The 22,052-nt window shown below is 37.7% G+C and overlaps 1 protein-coding gene across 20 annotated transcripts in view; it reads left to right on the top strand.

Annotated features, from left to right (window-relative positions):
* CREM (cAMP responsive element modulator) overlaps positions 1-19,699 on the top strand; it is a 72,169-nt gene extending 52,470 nt beyond the window's left edge. For 6 of the 20 annotated variants that reach the window (XM_032395651.1, XM_032395646.1, XM_032395649.1 and 3 more), the window contains 2 exons: positions 12,437-12,593; positions 18,762-19,699. In XM_032395651.1, the coding sequence (XP_032251542.1) occupies positions 12,437-12,593; positions 18,762-18,906 (302 nt within the window). In that variant the 3' untranslated portion in view covers positions 18,907-19,699. The other 14 variants (XM_032395650.1, XM_032395645.1, XM_032395647.1 and 11 more) reach the window with 9 other exon arrangements.
* Positions 19,700-22,052: the final 2,353 nt, after the last annotated feature.

Below are 22,052 nucleotides of genomic sequence, written 5' to 3'. Positions count from 1 at the left end.
TTAAATGCTTGAAGGTTTTTGTTGCTGTTATGAACGATGCATTTCCTAGTCTCTGCTGCTGTAGAGAAATATTACTGACTTGTTAAAAAGTTTTTTATTTTTTCATCTTGCCAAGCTGAAATTACTTCTAATAATGTGCTCATTCTTTGTGAATCTATCTGGGTTGGTAAGTGAATGTTTATATCAAATACAAGTAAGGTGTTTGTTTTTTCCCTTCCAATCTTGATTCCTTGTGTATTCTTTTAATCTTTCCCTTTCCTTGCCTTTTCTTTTCCTTTCCTTTTCTCTTCTCCTTAAAATAATGGTGGGTAGGAGTTCTATTTCTATGTTAAAGAGGGTCAGTTGGCATTCTTGTGTTACTTACTCTTATCACTTTCCATCCTGTCATTCCGTTCACAGGTCACAGTGATTTCTCTGTGAGTTCAGTCCTTATCTTGATTGATCCCTCAGCAGTATTTAACACTAATTGACTTCTGCTTCCTTCACTTCCCATCATGATACTGTATTCTTACCAGTTTTTTCTTCTCTCTCTCCTACATCTCTTTCCTTGGTTGGTCTAATCTTCCTCTGCTCATCTCTTCAGTGTTAGTTGGTGTTTGTCAAGATTGCGTCCTGGGCCCTCTTCCTTCTGACTGGAGCACTCTCCCCGGATGACCTCATCCCTGCCCATGGTGCCTGTGCACTGTGACCATGCCCCTGACTCCAGCTAGCTACTTAGAGGTCCCACGCACATCTCTTGACTCTCTAAGTCCAAAGTCCAAAGTCACATCCATTTTCCCCACCCTAGTTCTCCTTTTGTTTGCCCTGTTTCAGTAATGGACTCCTGTCCAACCTGTTGCTTCAGGCTAGAAACCTGTGTGTCATCCCTTCTTCCTCCCAGCTAAACCACTCATCCTTCCACTCCTCTCCACTCCTGCTGTCCGATCCTACTTCAGCTGCCATCCCCTCCGACGTGTCATCCCCTCTGCCAGGTCGCTGCCCTGATGTTGGTAGTTGTGGAGAAGTTTTCTGATCTTCCTAATCATGCCAGAGGTGGCAGATCCCTTCTGGGCCTGGTTTTTTGAGAATTGTTCCTGAAAGTTCAGGCTCCCTTTCTTCATCCCTCTTAGTGATTCTGGGAACTACTAATATTTCTTAAAAACAAATGTCTCGGGGCACCTGGGTGGCTCAGTCGTTAAGCGTCTGCCTTCGGCTCAGGTCATGATCCCAGAGTCCTGGGATCGAGCCCCACATCGGGTTCCCTGCTCCGTGGGAAGCCTGCTTCTCCCTCTCCCACTCCCCCTGCTTGTGTTCCCTCTCTCACTGTCTCTCTCTCTCTCTGTCAAATAAATAAATAAAATCTTTAAAAAAAAAAAAAAAATGTCTCTGCCTCCAACATTTTCTTTTTTCCATTATACCTTCAATTCTGCAGTTCAGAGTGGTATTTCTAAAATTCAAATCTAATCATGTCAGCTTCCTATTCAGACTTCTTCAGTGAATTCCTGTTACTTGTTAACACAAAGTCCAAAATCTTTTTTTTTTTTTAAGATTTTATTTATTTATTTGTCAGAGAAAGAGTGTGAGAGAGAGCACAAGCAGGGGCAGCTGCAGGCAGAGGGAGAAGCAGGCTCCCCACTGAGCAAGGAGCCCAGGACCCTGGGATCATGACCTGAGCTGACGCTTAACCGACTGAGCCACCCAGGCGCCCCTTAGTCCAAAATCTTTAACATAGCCCAAATCTTTGCTTGATCTAGGCCTTGCCAGCTTTACTAGACTTTTCCCTCTCCACTTCTCCCTCTTTTGTAATGCAGCTCTGTGCTGGATTTCTTCATTTCCTGTGCTATGCCACACCCTCTCTTCCTTTCTAGGGCCTCACACTTAGCCATTTGCCCTGACAGGAACACTTATGTCAGTCATTTGCATTATTCAGTTTTCATCTTAGTACTTCCTCCAGGAAACCTTCCCTGATCCTGCAGATCTGGTTTAGATAACCTCCTGTCAGTTCCTACTGTACCTCCTTAGGGCGTGTGTGACATGCCTAGATAGTAACTTCTGTTTGGATAGAGATCCTTAGTATCTAGCACAGTCCCTGGCGTATGATAAATGTTTAATAAAACCATTTATTAAGTGAAAATGAAATATGCTTCTTCTGTGAAAATGTTATTAGTTCTGTATGCTGGTTAACAGAGTTTATCTGGTCCATGGAATATATTAAAACTTTACTAATAGCAGTAGTCAACCAAACAACCAACTTCCCTCTTTCCTTTCCTTCCTCTACCCTTTTTCTACGCTAGTATTTATTGAACACTTAAGTACCAACTTAAAGAAATTAGATTAAAACCAATTTGAACTTTCTGAAATTGGTAATAAAATTGACTAGTACTCTTGGACCTAAACCCTTAGGTGTGGCTGGGATGGAGGAGAGTCTGTCATGGAGCCTCTGTTTGGGATTGATGTCTAGGTTGATCTTCAGACTTTCTTACTTAGCCAAATGTCTTCCGTTCATGTGCTCTGGAGAAGCACATCAACATCATCAACATAGGGTTAGGTTGAATTCTAATCATATAAGGGAATGGGCTTTATTCAGCCCACTGGTACAGATAAAAGGTCTCAGTGCCATGTCACATATTATTGTGCACTAGATAGATATGCAAATCATTTTCTTTTTTCCAGACTAAGGTCTTTTATACTGTTGAACCATGAGCTAATTTTTTATCTAACCCTGCCATTGTTAAATTTCCTATAGTGATCTATCTAGCTCTTCATGCCCTCTTCATTAAGTGATCCAAATAACATTTGACATTTAAAAAATTTACTAGTAGTAATTGTGATTTATTTATGAATTTTTTTAAAATCCCCAAATTCTTTTCAAGGGATTTTAATTTAGTAAAATATTGTATTGGATTGAGCCTCATGAAATTGTTTTTTTTTTTGTGGGCCAAAAAGGTCAAATAGCAAATTCCTATGGTTCAAACTAATATTTATGGAAGAATGCTATGTAGTTCTTGCTACCTTTGGCACAGTGAATTTTTTAAATGTCAGTATTTGTTCCTTTCAAATGAAATTAGCAAATTCTGTGTCACCTTGGGAACAGCTGGGTTTTATGGTGCTGTAGCAAATAGTTCAGCAAATAAAACTGTGTTAAGTGAACAAAGGTGGCTGAGTGTTTCTTCCTTGATGAATTTAGAAGTGTTTAAGAAATACATTTCTGTGTATTTCACAATGTTTTTCTGGGCTGATTGTCAGGTTTTTTTGTTGTCGTTTTAATCTCCATGTGTTTTTTTCTCCTACGAGTTATAAAAAATACAGAATTTATGCCCCCTTTGTTTATCTAGAAACCCTGGACAGAACAATAATAAAGAAGTTAGTTGCTCCATAAGGAACAATCTTGTAACTTAATGCTAATGAGACATTTTTTTGCCAGAGCCCATCTCAACAGATTTCTATGTAAAATGAGAAACAAGAACATTAATATGGTTTATTACAGGAAGGGTTTTTATAGGGCTTTGGTTTCATTGAGCTCCTCTGTGACAAAGCAAATTGATGGCAGTGATAGGCTGGTGATGTCATTGTGATGTCAGTTACTCCTACTTATCCTGCACATGCTTGCTAGTTTGGAACACTGTCAACCTGTGATAGGGGAGACAAGACAGTTCTGTATGCAGAAGCCCATCATGGCTGTAACTAGAGATGAAACAGGTAAGAATTTTAAAGAGACATTTAAATTAATTCTGAAAATTTTATTTTGAAGGGTAGAAAAATTTAGGGATCTCTGAGTGTTTCAAAAAGTATTAATTTTCTAGTGGCTGAGGAGTAAGAAGTTTCTTTTCATATATATCTGTATGTATTCAGCACACTCTGTGAAGGCATCTTAGTGTAAGTGCTTTTTTGCTCAGCGTATTGCTTATTTGACCAAGGCAGTAATCCGGTCTCTCTCTCCGTTCTGCTTTACTAAGATAAGCTGTTACTTCATCCGCAACTTGTTGCAAGTCCAATGCAGCTACAAGTTAAACATACATACTGTTCAACCTGTAAAAAATTAAGCTTCCGATTTCATTGTTGTGTACAAACGTTGCTCCAAAACAGAATAGGAAAACCCAGCGTGTTAGGGGTGTTTGCGTGCCTACTTGTTTCTTTCCTCCTGTATTTAAAATGGCCTGTACCTCAGCTAATCGAGTTCAAAGGGCTGACGTCACTACATTTCCTGGAATCGTGTTCGGCAGGGAAGTGGAAAAGTTAAACTCCAAGCGAGCTACACATTGACGTCAGCTCCGAGTCATGCTGTGATTTAGTCAGTTCCTTTCGGCTTTGTCAAGTGCTGCTGACAGATTAGAGTTGTTAACTGGCTCCCAACTGCCTCTATCTCCAAGATCGCTCTTACAACTGAACAGCTTTTCTCGTAAGCCTTACTTTAACATTTCTCTTGAGGTAAGTGTCTGCTTGACGAGGGGGAACGCTTTGTGAAACCTGTAATGCTTGGGTGAGCAGAACTCGGCAGCCGTCTGTCCCGCCTACGCCTACGTGGGAAGGTTGAGCCTGCCTCCCGCGGAGGCCGCCCCGCACGTGCCCGGGGAGAGGTGGGCTCTGGAGCTGGAGGGTTTCCGCACCCTTGCTCACTCTCGGGCACTGGCGCCTCGGAGTGCCCTCTAGCGCTCAGTCAGGGGAGTGCTTGTCTGAAAGTTGTCGCCCCACCCCCACCCCTCCACCTCCCAGTCTCAGTTCTCTAAATTTGTGATCAGTAATCCTTCTGTTGTTTGGCTTTCTTAATTACAGGTAATGATGCAGACTTTGCTGCTAATGTTCTGTATTAGGGTTCTGTATTGTTGTTTTTTCCGTGGTGTCTCATTTCTAACCTCTGAATTTGCAGTTGAATTCACGAAGAATGGATGATTGTAAACAGCTTCACCACAGTTTAGCTTTTCAGAGTTAGTGGGTCTAAACCCTCTTCCTAGATGGGAACATTCCATTGATTTGAGCAACTAAGACCTGTATTAAAGCGTTTTGAAAATTATTTTGATGTGCTATTATTTTTCTCAAAGAAGTTTTGGTGAAATTTTAGAAAAGCTATAGATTGAAGAAACTCTCAAATGACAAGTTTATTGTAAGATACAGATGGACTTAAAATAATCTCAAATACTGCAGTATGATTCTAGAAGCAAGAGGCATTTTGTGCATGTATTTATTTGCTAAAAATCATTAGTTGGCTTATATCTTTCTTTACTAAGTAAGCCTTTAATTTCAGTTCTCATGTCTAACCATGAGAGAAAATTATAATAAAAAATAAAAGATCTAAAAATACACAATATATTTAAAGATGAAAGTTTAAGGTAAAACTTTGCACATATTTTTAATCATTGCTTGTAAGTGGAACATTTTTATACATTTATATGTACAGAATGAACATATACCATCCTTGAAGAGCTTTGTTTCACAGTTTTACCCATAATGCTTATACATGAGTTACTAACAATTTAAAATCTTCCAAATGCTAAAACTAAAAAATGTCAAACTTTTTTCACAAGACCTCACTGTACTTTGGAAATCATTATTTTTAGAAATCTGATCAGTTTTCACAGAACCAATTCTATTTTGAAATGCTGTTTAAAAATGAACAACAGTTTTGTTTTGTTTTGTTTTGAGGAGCCAAAAGAGCACAGTGTTTAAGGGACTTTTTTGAAGTAATAGTAGAGGAGCTACCTGTGTGGATTGGTGAACCAAGTGGACTGATGTAGATCTTTGGCGTACACATTTTTTTGACCATGACCCACATTTTACATCATGATGCTGTATACTTGTGTGTGTATGTGTGTGTGTGTGTGTACATAAAACAAGTTTTCTTTATTTTTATTTAAATTCAATTAATTAACATATAATTAACATATATAAATAACATATAATTATTGGTTTCAGAGGTAGGGGTCAGTGATTCATCAGTCTTATATAATACCTAGTGCTCATTACATCACATGCCCTCCTTAATGTCCATCACCCAGTTACCCCATCCCCCCACTCCTCTCCCATCCAGCAACCCTCAGTTTGTTCCTATGATTAAGAGTCTCTTCTGGTTTGTCTCTAATGCTTATCTTGGGGCACCTGGGTAGCTCAGTCAGTTAAGCTTCTGACTCTTGATCTCAGCTCAGGTCTTGATCTCAGGGTCATGAGTTCAAACCCTGCAGTGTTTTTGGTGTGTTTGTTTGTTTGTTTGTTTTTTTAAAGTGCTTATCTTTACATATAGTAAAGATGTAATGGACTTTTCTATTTTTCTGTTGCTCCGGAAATTGATTTTATGACCCACTAATGGTCTAAAACTTACAGTTTGAAAAACTTGTCTAGACTAAAATCAGGCTCCTAACAATGACTGGTATGGGAAAAGTTTTCAGGAGTATTTATTTATAGAATCATGGAATAAAATGTGGAAAGCGAATATCTGTAGTTTATAGAAGTGTATTATTGAGACTTTTGGGTACAGTTTAAATTTTTGTTAGAAATAGTTTTTGGCTTTATTCATAAGCTGATTATATTAAGAGCCTCACTCCATATCTTTTAGTCTCTGAGTCTTAAAAACTCTAATACGTTGTATTCAGCCTGGACTTCTGAATTGTTAAAAATAAATATTCAAATTTGGAAAATAGTGTCTTAGTTAATATTTGATGCATGAGAATAAGGATACATTTCACCTTGTGAAAGGAGGGTACTTGAAAAGGTTATTGTTGGGGAATTTTTACATAAAAGAAAGGTTTGGATCAGGTGTAATAGCTTCTTAAACTTGCCAGCAAAGCAAGTTATAATCATGTTGGAAGTGAAAAAAGTCACTTATCTACCTTAAGTTTTAATAAAACTCCAAATCTGTATGGAAGGTTTACTGAAATTTCCATTGTGCTATGTTCCCACTAATTGTGAAAAAATTTCAGTGAAGTATTTTTTGGGATGATTGTTTCACTCTGTCTGGTTTTATTTGCCTATATGAATATATTGCTTAATAAAATAATTGTGATACTTTGCATTTATGTAAGCTTTAAAAAAGTTACAGTGTTACAATATAAATACAAATACAAATGTGGTCAATGCTATCAAACGATCAGATGGTGAGAGACCTACAGGAAGCAGGTAATACAGGTTAAAGGATCTGGGTAGGCCTCGCTGAGGAAACTGTATTTAAATACCCAAGAGGAGAAGCACTTTCCATGTAATTTTACTGATGTACTCAGAGCAGATCATATTATATTCATTTTCCATATAACAACATGGATCAGAGTGGTAAATAACTCTTCCAAGCTCACAAAGCTAACAAGTGGTGAACCAGTTTGGACCTTCAGACTTCAAGAACAGACGTTGTCTGATTCTGTTCACACCATATTACATTGCTCCTCAAAATTCACCTGGTAAATTCATGCTAAGGTTAGATGAATTACCACAGCATACTACGCACTACTTAGAAAACATACAAAATAAAGCTAACATCATTTTAAGTAGTCAAAATGGATTTTTTTCTAGAATATTTATTATTACCCTCACAGGGCAAGAGAGTGTATATTTGATATATATAGAACTTTTCATTTCAACATTTATACTTTCTCATATTTTACATAGACTCTTTTTTGACTCTTAAGATTTTCACTTAAACAACTGAGGAGTTCCCTTATATGTAACTTAAAGTAAAAATAGTTAATGACTTAATTCTTTGGGGTCTAAGTGTTATAATTATTGTAACAAATTTGAAAATGTTCATTGCTTAAGTAGTCATGTTTATGTAGGGTTTCATTTTCCTGGAAAAAATAGAGCAGTGGAGAAGGGAAGGGTTTTGACGGTGGGAGACACCAGGCAAGGACAAGGCTGATTTGGGCATCGTGTGCCCTGGCGCAATGGAAGGGAGGGAGAGCGAAAAAAGAAAAGTGAAGATGTTAGTAGCTTCTTGGAGCTACAGAAGAGAAGTCCCCTGCTTATCAGTACAACTTCAAAGTTAGCTCATTGCTTGTTACTTAGGTAGATTTGGGATAAGGGACACCTAGCGAAATGACATATGAAGGTAGGAGCTCCATTTATAAAAATGTTTTTATTGAGTTAATGTGCTCAGTACTACAGATATCTCAGTAGATAAACAAAACCACCAACATTTGGGATGTGGATAAGTTGTTCCACTTTGAAAACTATCAAGATAGGCGTTTGGCTGAGTTTCTTCTTTCTTTCTTTGTTAGGAAGAAACAAGCACCTCTTTGACTTGTTAGGCTTTTCAGTGAGTTTTCTTATTACCAGTCTGATGAAACTGTCTCATAGGGTTACTTGTGATTCTCCACCTTTGAGGTTCTATTCTAAATGATTATAAACATTGAAAAGGACTTTTATTATCTTTTAATAATCTATTCTCTAAAGGAATATAATAAAATAGAGTATAAATTTTAGAAGTTTTTAGTAGGCATATTTTTAAACAAAATAAGGAATAAGAGCCATACGTCTCAATCATTCTATTACCCAGGTTTGTTAGAAGGGAAACTCCAGGGGAAAATATATTTATGGATGTTATATGCCTTTTAACTAATATACAGTATAAGCATAATTTGGACCATTGTCTTTCAGAACTTAAGGAAGGGAAGAGGAAGGGAACTAACATTTGCTGAATGCCTACCATGTGCCAGGCACTGTGCTAGACACTTTGACATACATTACAGGGGTTATTGTGAGTATTAAATGAGATAATGTATCCCCATTTTACAGATGAGGAAACTGAACTTGCCCCAAGTCACATGGCTGGTAAGTGGCAGAGCTGGACTAGAATCCAGACTCCAGATCCCATGCTTTTTCTACTGTACTGTGTTTAAAGCTTGCGAAGAGAGGTATGAAGCTTAATGACCAGAATTGAGAGTTCTAGGAATTTGCTTTTTCCATGAAATATTTGATACTAAACCTAAAAAAAAAAAAATGTTCATGTCAGGAGGTAGATAGTGGGAAATACACTGTAATTAGAGCTCATCTGCTTCTCAAATGCCAGGTGAGATGACTAGTGTGTAAGGGAAGATTAGGAAGTAATGCCAGTTGGAGTAAATACATAGCATCTTGTGAGAGCTTCCCACATCTTAGTGTTAAAGACTTAGCTATAATAATAGCTAATAATAGTCTTATAATAATAATACTGCTTATTTTAAACATTCAAATGACAGTGGGCTTGGGCAAAACCCTGGGAAGTTCAAAATTTCCTTCGTGGTGTACGTGTAAACCCACCGAGCACCCATGATATGCCAGGTACTGTGCTAGGTTATAGGGGGTACCAAGCTAAAAAAGACACCCCTGACTTTAAAGTTTTTGTTGCCTTAGAATAAAATTAGTATATAAGTATCTTTATCATATTATCTTTCTTCAATCGCAAGATGATAGCCCCACTGATGACTCATTTATTGTCAGAAATAATGTATACAGTGGAATTCTAGAATAAATAGTGTGGACACACATTTAGTAGTTAGATGGAACAGGAATTAGCCTTTATAGGAGTACAGGGATAAGAATATCTCATTAAAGACTGTAAGGTGGTTCTTTGAACTGTGATTCTAGGAATTGAATCTGCTTTAAATTGCCACCGAATTGATAATATTGGAAATTGAAGCTAACCAAGATAAAAACTTTATCACTTCTTCCAACAACAAAACTTTTTGACATTTGGGTTTTCTCAAAACAAGAGATTCTCTTTGCCCATATCTTTTTAGTGTACTTACTAATAAGATCATATTTGAATATATGGAATTTATCCATTGACATTTATTCTGTGACCACTAAAAGTGTACCATCATACATTCTTTAGGATATTACAGAAATGTATATTAACTCCTACTAATTAATACCAATTCATATTTCTGTCTTGAACTAATGACCTGAAATCTGATTATTGTTGAAGGAGATAAATACATAGTATATCTGAATCATTGCAATAAAACCCAATTTATTAGCTAACATCCCAGAACTAATATATCCAAATATATCATCCCCTTCCAAGTTATCATTTTAAAGTGATATCTTTTTCCTGAGCTATTGCTCAAGAATGTTTTAAGAATACTTCTTTTGAATTGCTTTTATCCTTCATGGTGCCAAATTTGGTCCTTTGAGGGTGGTTTCAGCTTTTGGAAACAGACAAAAGTTTAGAACCATTTCTGCTTGTAAGACCAATGAATGAACTTTAGTTTTCATCTATGAAGTATACCTACCCCTCCTTTTTTCCTTTTTTAAAAAAGAATGAATACTCTTAAACTAACTTTTACATATCATATGAGCATTCTGCTCTAACTTTATAGGACAGAAAATAGCAGATGTATACAAAAGGAGAGGGAGAGAAAGCGGGTATAACAAACCCCTCTGTTAATTTTATTGCCCTTCTCTGTGACCAGAGTTTGCAAAAGAACAGCCCTAGACCAAGGTCTGCATCCATGCCGCCTGCGAATGTCAGCACGATGACATGTAAACTTCTCATTCGTCAGTGGCTATTGTTCCAGTTTTAGAAAGCCTGTGTAGCCTCCAGCTGTTCCATTGTCTCAACCTTTATTATCCCATAACCTTCTTCCTTGGATGTGGGTAAAGAGAAAAGAGGAGAGAACTATGTTATTCTGTGTTCCATTCTACCTCCTCTGACAATATGATTAAAATATAAAAAATCTTTAGTCAGTTAACAGTTTAAAACTTTTTAAAATTATCTTCTTAAATATTTCAAGGCTAAGATATTCTATGACATATAATGAGATAACTGTATACAGTATTTTAAATAGTCACAAAAACAAATTTAGGATTTTTCCCAAGTTTACTACTGATAGAGATTTTGCTAGTGATAGTTATATTTATCAGTTACTATTTATCACCATTGTTTTTAAAATTATATATAGAAGGAAGGAGCAGTGCATCCTTATAGTGGTATTTTTGTTAATCTTATGAAGACCTTTAAGTGATCTTCCCCCAAAGCCATATTTTAAAAGTTTAAAAAAATATTTTCACCTAATTCTTAAGCTCTAGGGGGAAAAAAAAACACCCTGGCATTTACCCAAAAAGGAGCACCTTGATCAGTTTTTGGTTAACCTTTTAAACTGCTTAGCTATTTTCATTTGTAATATTCTATTTAAATGAAAAAAGTCTTTGTGTCCCTTTTGGGTAAAATTTCAGTTCTTACTCAATGGTTATAATGCATTTTAATGAAATATGGAAGTGATGTGTTTTCTATTTTGATTGGCATTGGTTCACACCAATTTTTGTAGGATTTGGTAACTTTTAAAAAACCTTTTTCTTGCAGTTAGCTTTGAGACAGCATGAGTTTTGTAATCTCTTAGAGTGTCAGATTAACTCTGGACCATACATTCTCTTAGTGGTGGTAGAAACATATTTCATCACTTAAATCTATCTGTCTCTTCTAGGAAGCTATGTTCATTAGAGTAGAAAGGCAAATGTTGAGTATAAATTAGGAAACTTGGAGGACTTTTAGTATTCAATATGAATACTAAGTAAATATTAAGTCTGTCATTTAACTGTGATTGTACTATAGTTAGAAAAGTTTTTTAAATGAATACTTAGAAATGTATTATTATCTCAAGAAACGTACTTAAGACAAAAATTATCATCTCCCAGAGAAACTAGATTTAAGTAGAGCTTTGCTGTTTTGTTCTTTATTTTGTTTTGGTTTTTAAACTGAAAATACAGTGAGCCAGGTTTGTCCTTCTAATACCTCAGTCATCTTCTGGTTGTAGGACTTGTATTTAAAGACATGCAGTAACTGTCTCAGACATGGTGTAGGGCACAGGAAAATCTCTTATCTGGAATATTCTGCTTAATTAAAATTTTTGCAGTGGTATACTAGAGCCAGCTCCCACTGGTATGCTAGAGTGATTGTTAAATTTTCAGGGTTTTTGTGAGCTGGTTGTAAAAAGAACCATTGTTAAAAATTAAATATGTATAAAGAAACACATATATATTTAACAAATGAGTTATGTTAAAAACAATAAATACTCAAAACTCATCACTTCTCATAATTTTATCTATGCTCGTGAGGTTATTTCCATCTCTTTTATCTGTATGTTGTGCTACTTACTGTGTATGTCTTCTCATCTCCACCTTCCATGAGGTCACACTGACAGCTTGAAATTGGCCATGGTGAAAGTATTTACATCATGTAAAATGATAAACACATCAGGGCCTTTTTCCCCCAGAGAGCACTTGAAAAGCATCCCTAATTTAGCCTTTGATAAAAACCTTTCTAAAATGCACGGGGGCATTTTTCTACCTTAACTGTATAGAGCATGCTGAATATTATTGTTCCAAATGCTGAAGATCTTTGATACCTAAGACTTTAATGCTCAAAATAATCATCTTAAATATTAGCAAAGTCACTTCTTATGACATGTAAAAAGAAGTATGTTATTTCCAGGTCAATTTTATATAAAAGATCAAGTTGTAAATTGTTTATATAAACTTGTCATATTTTGTTTCATTGCAGCCGCCACTGGTGACATGCCGACTTACCAGATCCGAGCTCCAACTACTGCTTTGCCTCAGGGAGTAGTGATGGCTGCCTCGCCAGGAAGCTTGCACAGTCCCCAGCAACTGGCTGAAGAAGCAACCCGCAAACGAGAGCTGAGGCTAATGAAAAACAGGTAGGCTGTTTCTCCGGAAACCAGTAGCCACCTATCGGACACATAACTTACCGCTGTGGGGCTTTTAAAAAAATTGCTTTTCCCAAGCCATTTTTCCCAAGTTACATGTTCTGTGGCATTTGGGGGTTTGTGCTCTGCATGTGATGATAATTAGATTTTCTTGTCATCAGATGGGAAACCATTTCATCAGCGGGAGTCACATCCCTATGTGTGGTAAGGGTAATGTCTAAAAGTTACATTAATTTTCTTAATGATGATGCAAAGGCTTTATTACAAATAAAGATTTATTTTTTACTTGGCATTTACTTTGTGAAGTAGGTGATAAGTGTAATTTTTTTGTTTTTTTATGAGCAAAATAAATTTAAGTGTGAGTAAAGAATTTCTAAGCCTCTTAGGGGTGCCTGGCTAGCTTAGTTGGTAGAGCATGTAACACTTGATCTTAGGGTCTGTGGGTTCAATCCCTGTGTTAGGGGTAGAGTTTATGCAAATAAATAAATAAATAGAATTTTCTAAGCCTTTTATATGTAGTTTTCTTTTATCTACTTTGTAACTTTGGTTTTTTTTCTATTATACTGAAATGCATATTAATTCTGTAAATTTTGGTCAAGTGCAAATACAAAGCACCAGAAAGAAACAAAATTACTTAGAGCCCCAACACTTAGAGATACCTAACTAATATTATAACATAGGTACTTCCAGTTCACACTCTCATTTTCTCACTCTTGTACCATGTTTCTGTAATTTTATTTTTTAAACAGGAGTATGTCATAAAAATGCTGTTTTCCAAAATTCTTTAATTTGACTTCTATATTATTTCTTGGTTTAGTTTTTATGATGGAAATGGTGCAAGTTAATCTGATTTTCAAAATGAATAGAGTAGTCCAAGAGTTCTCCCAGTCGTCTGGTCACCTTACCCTAAGTATTAAATCATGTCCTCATTGTAAGAAAACAGAACATTTCAGATGACATCATGTGCTCACCTCTGACCAGGACCACCTGGTGGTGGTTTATTTAGTAACATTACCACCTAGTTAGTCTAGAAATTGTGGCTTCTGAGCCACTACAATTCAGAAATAAGTACTGACTTCCTAACAGTCCTTTGTAACTGAATGTGAACCAGTAGCAGCTATATTCAGTTTACTAACATCTCTATTTTTTTAATTTTATTTTATTATGTTAGTCATCATACCTTACATCATTAGTTTTTGATGTAGTGTTCCATGATTCATTGTTTTCATATAACACCCAGTGCTCCATGCAGAACGTGCCCTCCTTAATACCCATCACCAGGCTAACCCATCCCCCCACCCCCCTCCCCTCTAAAACCCTCAGTTTGTTTCTCAGAGTCCATAGTCTCTCATGGTTCGTCTCCCCCTCTGATGTCCCCCCCTTCATTTTTCCCTTCCTGCTATCTTCTTTTTTTTTTTTTTAACATATAATGTATTATTTGTTTCAGAGGTACAGGTCTGTGATTCAACAGTCTTATACAGTTCACAGCGCTCACCATAGCACATACCCTCCCCAGTGTCTATCATCCAGCGACCTCATCCCTCCCACCCCCCACCACTCCAGCAACCCTGTTTGTTTCCTGAGATTAAGAATTCCTCATATCAGTGAGATCATATGATACTTGTCTTTCTTTATTTCGCTTAGCATAATACCCTCTAGTTCCATCCACGTTGTTGCAAATGGCAAGATTTGGGGGTTTTTTTTGATGGCTGCATAATATTCCATTGTGTATATATATATACCACATCTTCTTTATCCATTCATTACTAACATCCCTTTAAATGTCATATTTTGAGGGCACCTGGGTGACTCAGTCGTTAAGCATCTGCCTTTAGCTCAGGTCCTGATCCCAGGGTCCTGGGATCAAGCCCCACATCAGTCTCCCTGCTCAGCGGGGCCTGCTTCTCCCTCTCCCTCTGCCTGCAGCTCCCCCTGCTTGTGCGCTCTCTGTCTGTCAAATAAACAAAATATAAGTAAATAAATAAATAAATGTCACATTTGATATAATATAGGACTCCTCAAGTTGGCTTTAGTTCCCAAACATTGTAGGTATCGCAGATCACTAGATGGAGTTTTGTACCCTGGAAAATGCAACAGATTACCAGAACTAGAATCATGAAGATATACATGTCTTTATCAGTTGTTGTTCCAGGTTAACTAAGTCATGCTGGGTTCCTATTTTTCGTTGTCAGCACTTTGCTCAGAAATCCTGAAGGGGCTGAATGGGTGGGGCTCATGGTTGTTTTATGGAAGTCTTGCTATCAAAGATCTCTAACTTAGATCTGGTGGAGGAATATGGATATTTTTTTTATTTTTTATTTTTTTTAAAGATTTTATTTATTTGACACAGAGAGACACAGCAAGAGAGGGAACATAAGCAGGGGGAGTGGGAGAGGGAGAAGCAGGCTTCCCGCTGAGCAGGGAGCCCGATGCAGGGCTCGATCCCAGGACCCTGGGATCATGACCTGAGCCGAAGGCAGACACTTAACGACTGAGCCACCCAGATGCCCCGGAATATGGATATTTTAAAACTGTCCTTTCAGAGATCTCAGGGAGCTATGAAAATGATTGCTTCTGTGGTCACAGAATTTATATTGTGAAGTTCAGTTTAGAAATATAAAGTATGGTGATGCAAACTGTAAAATTGTTCATTGATGTCTTACTTTCCTAAAGAAAATAAAAGAAAGACCTAGAAAGTAGCGTTCTTATTTCCCTTTTGTCATTATTCTGTACCTTTATTTTTAGATTAAAAAATGTTGTCAGTAGAACTATCAATGAAATAGTGAAATATTAGGAAGTGGGTTCCTCTAAACATGCCCCACAACTACCTACCATGTACATAAGAAATTTCCCAAAGGAAAACAGTCATGAAATTTTAGGTTTTAAAAAAATAATTAGCTAATGACAGCTATTGGATAGCATTTATGTTTGGGATGTAAGGGCTGTAAATAACCAAGGGAAATGGAGCCTTCACCCCACAGGTGTTATTTTGATCTTATGTGGCTGGTCCAGAGGTACGTGCAGCCAGAACAAAGGCTCAGCAGTGTCATCAAGGATCCAGGCTTCTCCTCCTTGCTCTGTCAGCTTTAGCAGGTGACATTTGTTCTTAGGACCACAATATGGCTGCCACGTCCCTAGGCGTGGCATCAGGCAGGAAGAAGGGAGAAGGGCCAGAGCCAAAAACTGGGGCCGCTGAGTCTAACTCTTCTGAAAACTTCTCCTGGAAGATCCTTGCAGCATCTTTCACCCACATTTCCTTGGCTAGAAATAGCTAATAGAATCCCTAGCTGTAAGGGATTCTGAGAAGGGTCTATGTTAGCTTTCCAGATCTCAATTTCAGAGCAGGACTAGGGAAGAGCAGATGATAAATGGCTAATAGGTGGCTCAGTTGAGCAAGTACCGTATGCAGGTTTTAAGTGCTTTGTTTCTACTGTTTAACTCTCACATAACTTGCACATGAGATCAGGTCTGGTTATTATCCTTACTTTCCAGAAGAGGGACTGAGGTTCAGAGTGGTTAAGTAATGAGTTGGTTAAGATCATGCAACCCACACTGGACAGAAGCTGGATATGCAATCAGGCAGTCTTTCTTCCAGAGCCCGCCCACTGCACTACACCAGAATCACCTCAAAGAGACCTCAGAGTAAGCTTCGGATTTAACTTCATGGAAAGTATGTAGGTTTTACTTATTAACATGAAAGACCTCTCAGACATTCCCTTTTTATTCTTTGGCTGGCATTTATGATAGATCTGATAGATATTTCTCCCAGTCCAGCGACAGTTTATATTTCTTTACAGCCTTGTCAACATTTCCTCTTTGCTGTGTATTTCCTCTCCATGCTGAGGATATATCCAGACAAATGCAAGGCCTGAAAACTGAGCTAACTATTAATAGAAGAAACAGGTGTTTTCCATAGCTGGGAAGTACTTAGGAATGTACCATCTACTGGTGCGATCATTTAAAGCTTTGTGCTTGGAACATTTTGACCAGTAACCTGCACCGTTCCTGCATGAGATGTGAATTATGATATTTACAATAAATAGTACACCTTGGTAAAGAGAATTAAAAAATAAATAACCACAGCTCTGCTATTAGATATGTAAATTTTCATTTAATGATAACTTGTTTTATAAAGTGATTATCTTCCTTCCAGATCTAGAATTTAATATAATGATTCAATCATGAACACCTTGGTATTCATAAGTGTATTTTAGTTCCTTTGTAGAAGAGTTGCAAATTTTATGAGCTTGGATTTATTCTCAGCTTTTCCCTATGCATCATTTAGATTAAATCAATCTGTATCAGATTCAGTTTACTTCTTAAATTTTTTTATTTTCTTGTTAACTAGTTGAGAAGTCTGAGAACTTTGTGAGTTCACAGGGTGAGTGCACTGTTCTTGCCTAGGAAGTAGGGGTTGATCTTTTCCTGCAGTTCACTGGGATTTCAAGGTCTTTTTCCTGCTGACACTTGGTCCCACGGAGAAAAAAAAACAGATAACCAGTTGTTAGTGAGTCAACCATCCTAAAAATAAAACATAATTGGTCAAATCTGTTGTAACATCACTCCTGGTTCCGAATTGCAGCAGTGCTAGCTAGCATTATAGTAACTGGTGTTTAGACATCCAACATGACTCTTGTTAATATATGTTTGAGTTATCTCTTTCACCGTAGGCTTTTTTGATAATGAAGTGTACCCCAAAGGCAGTTATTTTCAGTTGACTCCTCCAAAAGAACACTGTTATCAGAGGGTACATTCTATAGAGGACTTAAATGATATAGTTGCCACCCCTTCCCACCCTGAAAAAGAAAGAGAAAAATGTTGGCTCTATTAATTATTTTTTTGGTGGGGTTATGCATGAAAATGACTAACTCATCTGTGTTTTTGTGTTTGTTGCTTTGGCTGGTCTGTTCGTCCTTTGGGCATGCCTGCAGCGCTTTAAAGATCTGTATATTGGGTAGTAACTGCATGTGATTGGAAAACAGTCTTGAAATACACTTTTGGGTTATATAGTAGCTTTCTTTCCAAAGTGTTAATATTGGTGCTCTCACTTCGTGGGTTTAAATTGTCTGAATTATTGAGTGTTGGATTCTGTACCCTCCCTTCCTCCCTTCCTTAATTTTCAGAAGCAGAGTCCATTTCATTTTGGTTTATGAAAATGTGTGTGACTTGCTTACTGTTGTCTTTATCCATGTTGTTTTCTAGCCAATAAACTGCTTCTTGCAGTCATGGTCGAGCTTATTTGTTTTACTGATGAGATTCAGTCTTGAAGAAACAAAATCTCCAATATTGACATTTCAAATTTCTGAGGATTAATTTTTCCAATATTTCTGACCAAATAAAGTTGACGCATTGTGACAGAATATGTGGCTTTTGGTGGACAAAAATAATTAAGAGAATTGAAAGGATCTGTAAAAGTTTTTGTAGAAATTCCACTTGGGGATGTGGTCCTATTGTTTTAGGTTATTGAAAACCATTCTGGTCACTGTTATCATGGAATGTGTGCCCTAAGAAAACAGCATTTACAACAAACGATGGACACATTGATCGTGCTCTCAAGTTGTTCCTGTTGTTTGAAAGTAATCTTACAAAAGGCATGTGCTTGGTTGCATTTGTTGTGTGGCTTTGTACAAACCTTACCTAGGATTGATTGGCTGTTGAGTTTGGGGGGTAGAAGTTCATTTGAGCCAGTCTGGATCGTGCTGGGAGGTTGTTCCTGTAGTCATTTGCCTTGTGTTGGTTCCAGGGAAGCTGCCCGGGAGTGTCGCAGGAAGAAGAAAGAATATGTCAAATGTCTTGAAAATCGTGTGGCTGTGCTTGAAAACCAAAACAAGACTCTCATTGAGGAACTCAAGGCCCTCAAAGATCTTTATTGCCATAAAGCAGAGTAACTGTCTTTGACTTGGACCTTGTTTATTATGAACTCTAATCAAGGCAGGAGATGCAGCAATTCTACTAATTGCCATGTGGACTCGTGGAAGGGACACTTGTGACCCTTAAGAATCCAGTTTGGCTTAGTGTTTGACATTGAATTGGGAACGCTGTTCCAAGATTTGGAATGCAGCCATGATCACATTTACCAAGCTTACTTCAGTCTGCTTGTCAATAGCATGCAAAAAAAAAAAATGTTTTGTTTGCCCTTTTGCTTCTACTTTTTTTCAGGGAAGCTGCTAAAGAATGTCGACGTCGAAAGAAAGAATATGTAAAATGTCTGGAGAGTCGAGTTGCAGTGCTGGAAGTTCAGAACAAGAAGCTCATAGAGGAACTTGAAACTTTGAAAGACATTTGCTCTCCTAAAACAGATTAGTAGAAATATTTAACTATGAACTGATTACAACATGTACAGTTGCTTTTGAAGGCAATACAATATATAGCCAGCAAGAATTATGGCTTTTTTCCTTTGTATCATTCATCGTATTCTCTAACCTCTGACATTCCTAAAATGCTTCACTGTACGTAGTTAACTCTTAGCTGTAACTTCAATTTTTTTAAAAAGAGACAAGCTGTAAAAAGAAAAAAAATGTATGTAACAAATTCTTAAAATGCAATATTTGTAAGACTTGCTCCAATGCCACATATTTGCAGTTCCCAACCTCTGTGTCATGAATAGTGTCCTATGCAATAAAATTTTTTGCAGGTCTTTAAAAATCATTTTAGGAAAGGATGATCAAAGATAATGCATCCAGCAGTACAATAAAAGCAAACCACAAAAAAATACCTCAGGAAAGAATTGAAAGAAAGAATCTTAAGAATCTAATGACATGCCTATATGAAAATAAGAACCTATAAATGAATTTATGGCATTTGCAGATTTTTATGTTTAGTTGCTTTGTAAAGAAAATATTGTATTGTTGTCCTTGAATGCCATAGTTGAAGAGAGTTTTTAATAGAACCATGTTGGTTACACTTTGTAGTGTTTGGTGCTCATTTAACTATCTGAACATTTACTACAGTTTTTACTCTATCGTGTAATATAAAAGATCTTGCAGAAGTTCTTAGTGTCAGTTTGAATGAATGAACCTAATGAAAGTTATGACAAATTTTTAATATCAGGAATATGTTAAAAGTAAAAGTTAAAATTATATTTGCATACCTTCAAGGGTACGCGAGCCAATTTCTACACCGGGTTATGCTCTCTGCAGATACTCTTTCCTCCATCTCGTCGGAAGGATGGCCCCAGAGCTGTTAAACAGAAGAGCAGCTACAAGAGATTCAGGTCGTGTGATGATGGACGAGGCCTTTCTGCAGATGGGCCCCTGTTTTGAGTTTTAGTTAACAGCCCTAGGAGTTTTAAAGTAAAAACAAAAACAACCCAAGATTTTATTTTCCATTTCAAAACAGCTTGAAGTCTACATCAGATCAAAGATTTTTATGTCAGCACATTCAGATGAAGTCCATTACATTGAGACAGCAGTGTTCTTACTGGTATTTACATTTCATTCTGTTTTTATAATAAGAAGCTTTAAGATATAAGCCCGAAGCCCTAATCATAAGATGCTCTGTCATCTCTCATTCACTCCTGAGACATTTGTTGAATGCCTGCCATGTGCTAGACTCTGCTATATCTTCTCTTATACCTTCTGATTTGTTAAGGATGCCCCCCCAACCCCTACTTTCCGTAGTGAAACCTGGTCAGTGTGTTAGGGAGGTACAAAAACAGGAGGTCATTGATTGGTATGGTGTCTAGCTGCTGTTCCCCCCCATGTCATAATTCTTTCCCTTATAACTCCCAGAAGTTAGGCCATGCCATTTTTGGCTTTCTTTAGAAAGACTTACCTTCCTTCAGAGTCTGAGCTCTGAATTTCTTTTATCTCATTTTTTGTCTTCTACAGAGAAGTAAGATGAGGAAAGAAGACAAGGAAGAAAAGAGGAAAGGAAAACTCCATGTTTCAGGTGAAGGAAAATGGTGCTTTATACTAAGTCACTGTAAATCAAATGTGTGCTCAGCATGGTAGATAGAGTTGAGAGGGAGACACAAGGATCAGCAGACAAGATGTAAAAAAGTTAGACAGTAAATGCCATATGTTAGAATTAGAGACAGATGTAGGCAGGGATTAAATAAGAAACTGTTTGTGGAGGAGGCAGATTTTGAACTGGGCCTTGAAGTAAGCGATAGTGGTGGGGAGGAGGGTATTCTGGATGGGGAATACAGAGCATGCGCTCTTCTCCAAGGAGCTTGACTTCAGGAGATGAATTTAGGAGAACATTAGTACTCACAGGAGAGTTTAGTCTGTAAGAGAGAGAGGGAGTGTGCATGCGTTTGTGTGTGCTTTGCTCTATAAAATAGGTTATGTTATTTCGGAGGAAGGGGATTGCCTCTGATTACTTGGGGTCACAGAAAGCAGATGTCTCCCCACTCCCCAGTGGTTTAAACAATAATGAAATTTCGTTCCCTCACAAAACAAGCCCAGAGGTAGGACATCCCAGGGTTGCTTAATTTAGTGACTTCACAATGGCATCGCGACCAGATTCTTGCTACGCATTTTGCTCTGGAATACTAGTGAAGATTCTCCCCCTGGGACAGAGGGTTTCAGGCTTCTGTGAACATTTGGCATCAATGTGGGATCAAACGGGTTCTGGTGGAATGGCGTGTAGGCAGCCCACGTCGCGTGCTGTGAGGGTGAAGCGAGAGCGCCTCCGCTGTCCCGGGAGTGGGGAGGAGCTTGAGCCACGCTCTCCAAGGCCTATGGCAACTTTTAATTCTTGTGCCTCCAATTTGTCCCTGAAACAAAAACTTTTGCTACTAAAAATAGCACGGTTTGCTAGCTCTCCATTCAGCCTTAAGCAGTGCTGCCTACAACCTCTCGCTGCCCAGCCAGCAGTGAGCTGGAAGCCGCACGAACGTTGTCCGTCTCGCAGAACAGTGTTGCCCAGAATCCAGAGCTGTCACTGCATTCGCGTTGTTTCTTTTCTCCTAAAGTCTTCAGAATCTGGACTTATGGATGTAGAAATTACCAACCCTGAAAAATGGGATTATACCACCTTGTCAGATTTAACTAGGGAGTTCATGATGTTAAATCATTTGAAATGGGAAAATAAATAAAATGAACTGCCGTGTTTTTAAATGTGTTTGAGCGCTAGGCTTGCCCGAAACAGGACATTTCGCGTCAGCAACCACACTTCTCAGTTTTCTTCAGATATTCTTCTTAATGTCCAGTATAATCTGTTTCCTGAGTGCCTAAACTACACTTTTTTTTTAAAAATGAGGACTTGTGAAACCAACACACTGTTTTTCTAGTCTAGAACCAAAAATAAATGAAGCAATTTGGCCCTGTGTGGGACAAGCCGAGCTGCTGCCAACTGGCTAGCCATGATGCACTGACTTTCTTCTATTTTAGCATGTGCCAAGGTCTTCAGGAACTTAAATGTGGCTCACCTTTTCTAGGGTCATCCTAAAGACACAGGCCTGATTCTGAACTACTCGAGCATGGTATATTTCAATATTTCTCCTTT

The sequence above is a fragment of the Phoca vitulina genome, unplaced genomic scaffold (assembly GCF_004348235.1).
Source record: "Phoca vitulina isolate PV1807 unplaced genomic scaffold, GSC_HSeal_1.0 scaffold86, whole genome shotgun sequence".
NCBI lineage: Eukaryota > Metazoa > Chordata > Mammalia > Carnivora > Phocidae > Phoca > Phoca vitulina.
The sequence above is the reverse complement of the archived record's forward strand: the minus strand, read 5'-3'. Positions and strand labels throughout refer to the sequence as shown.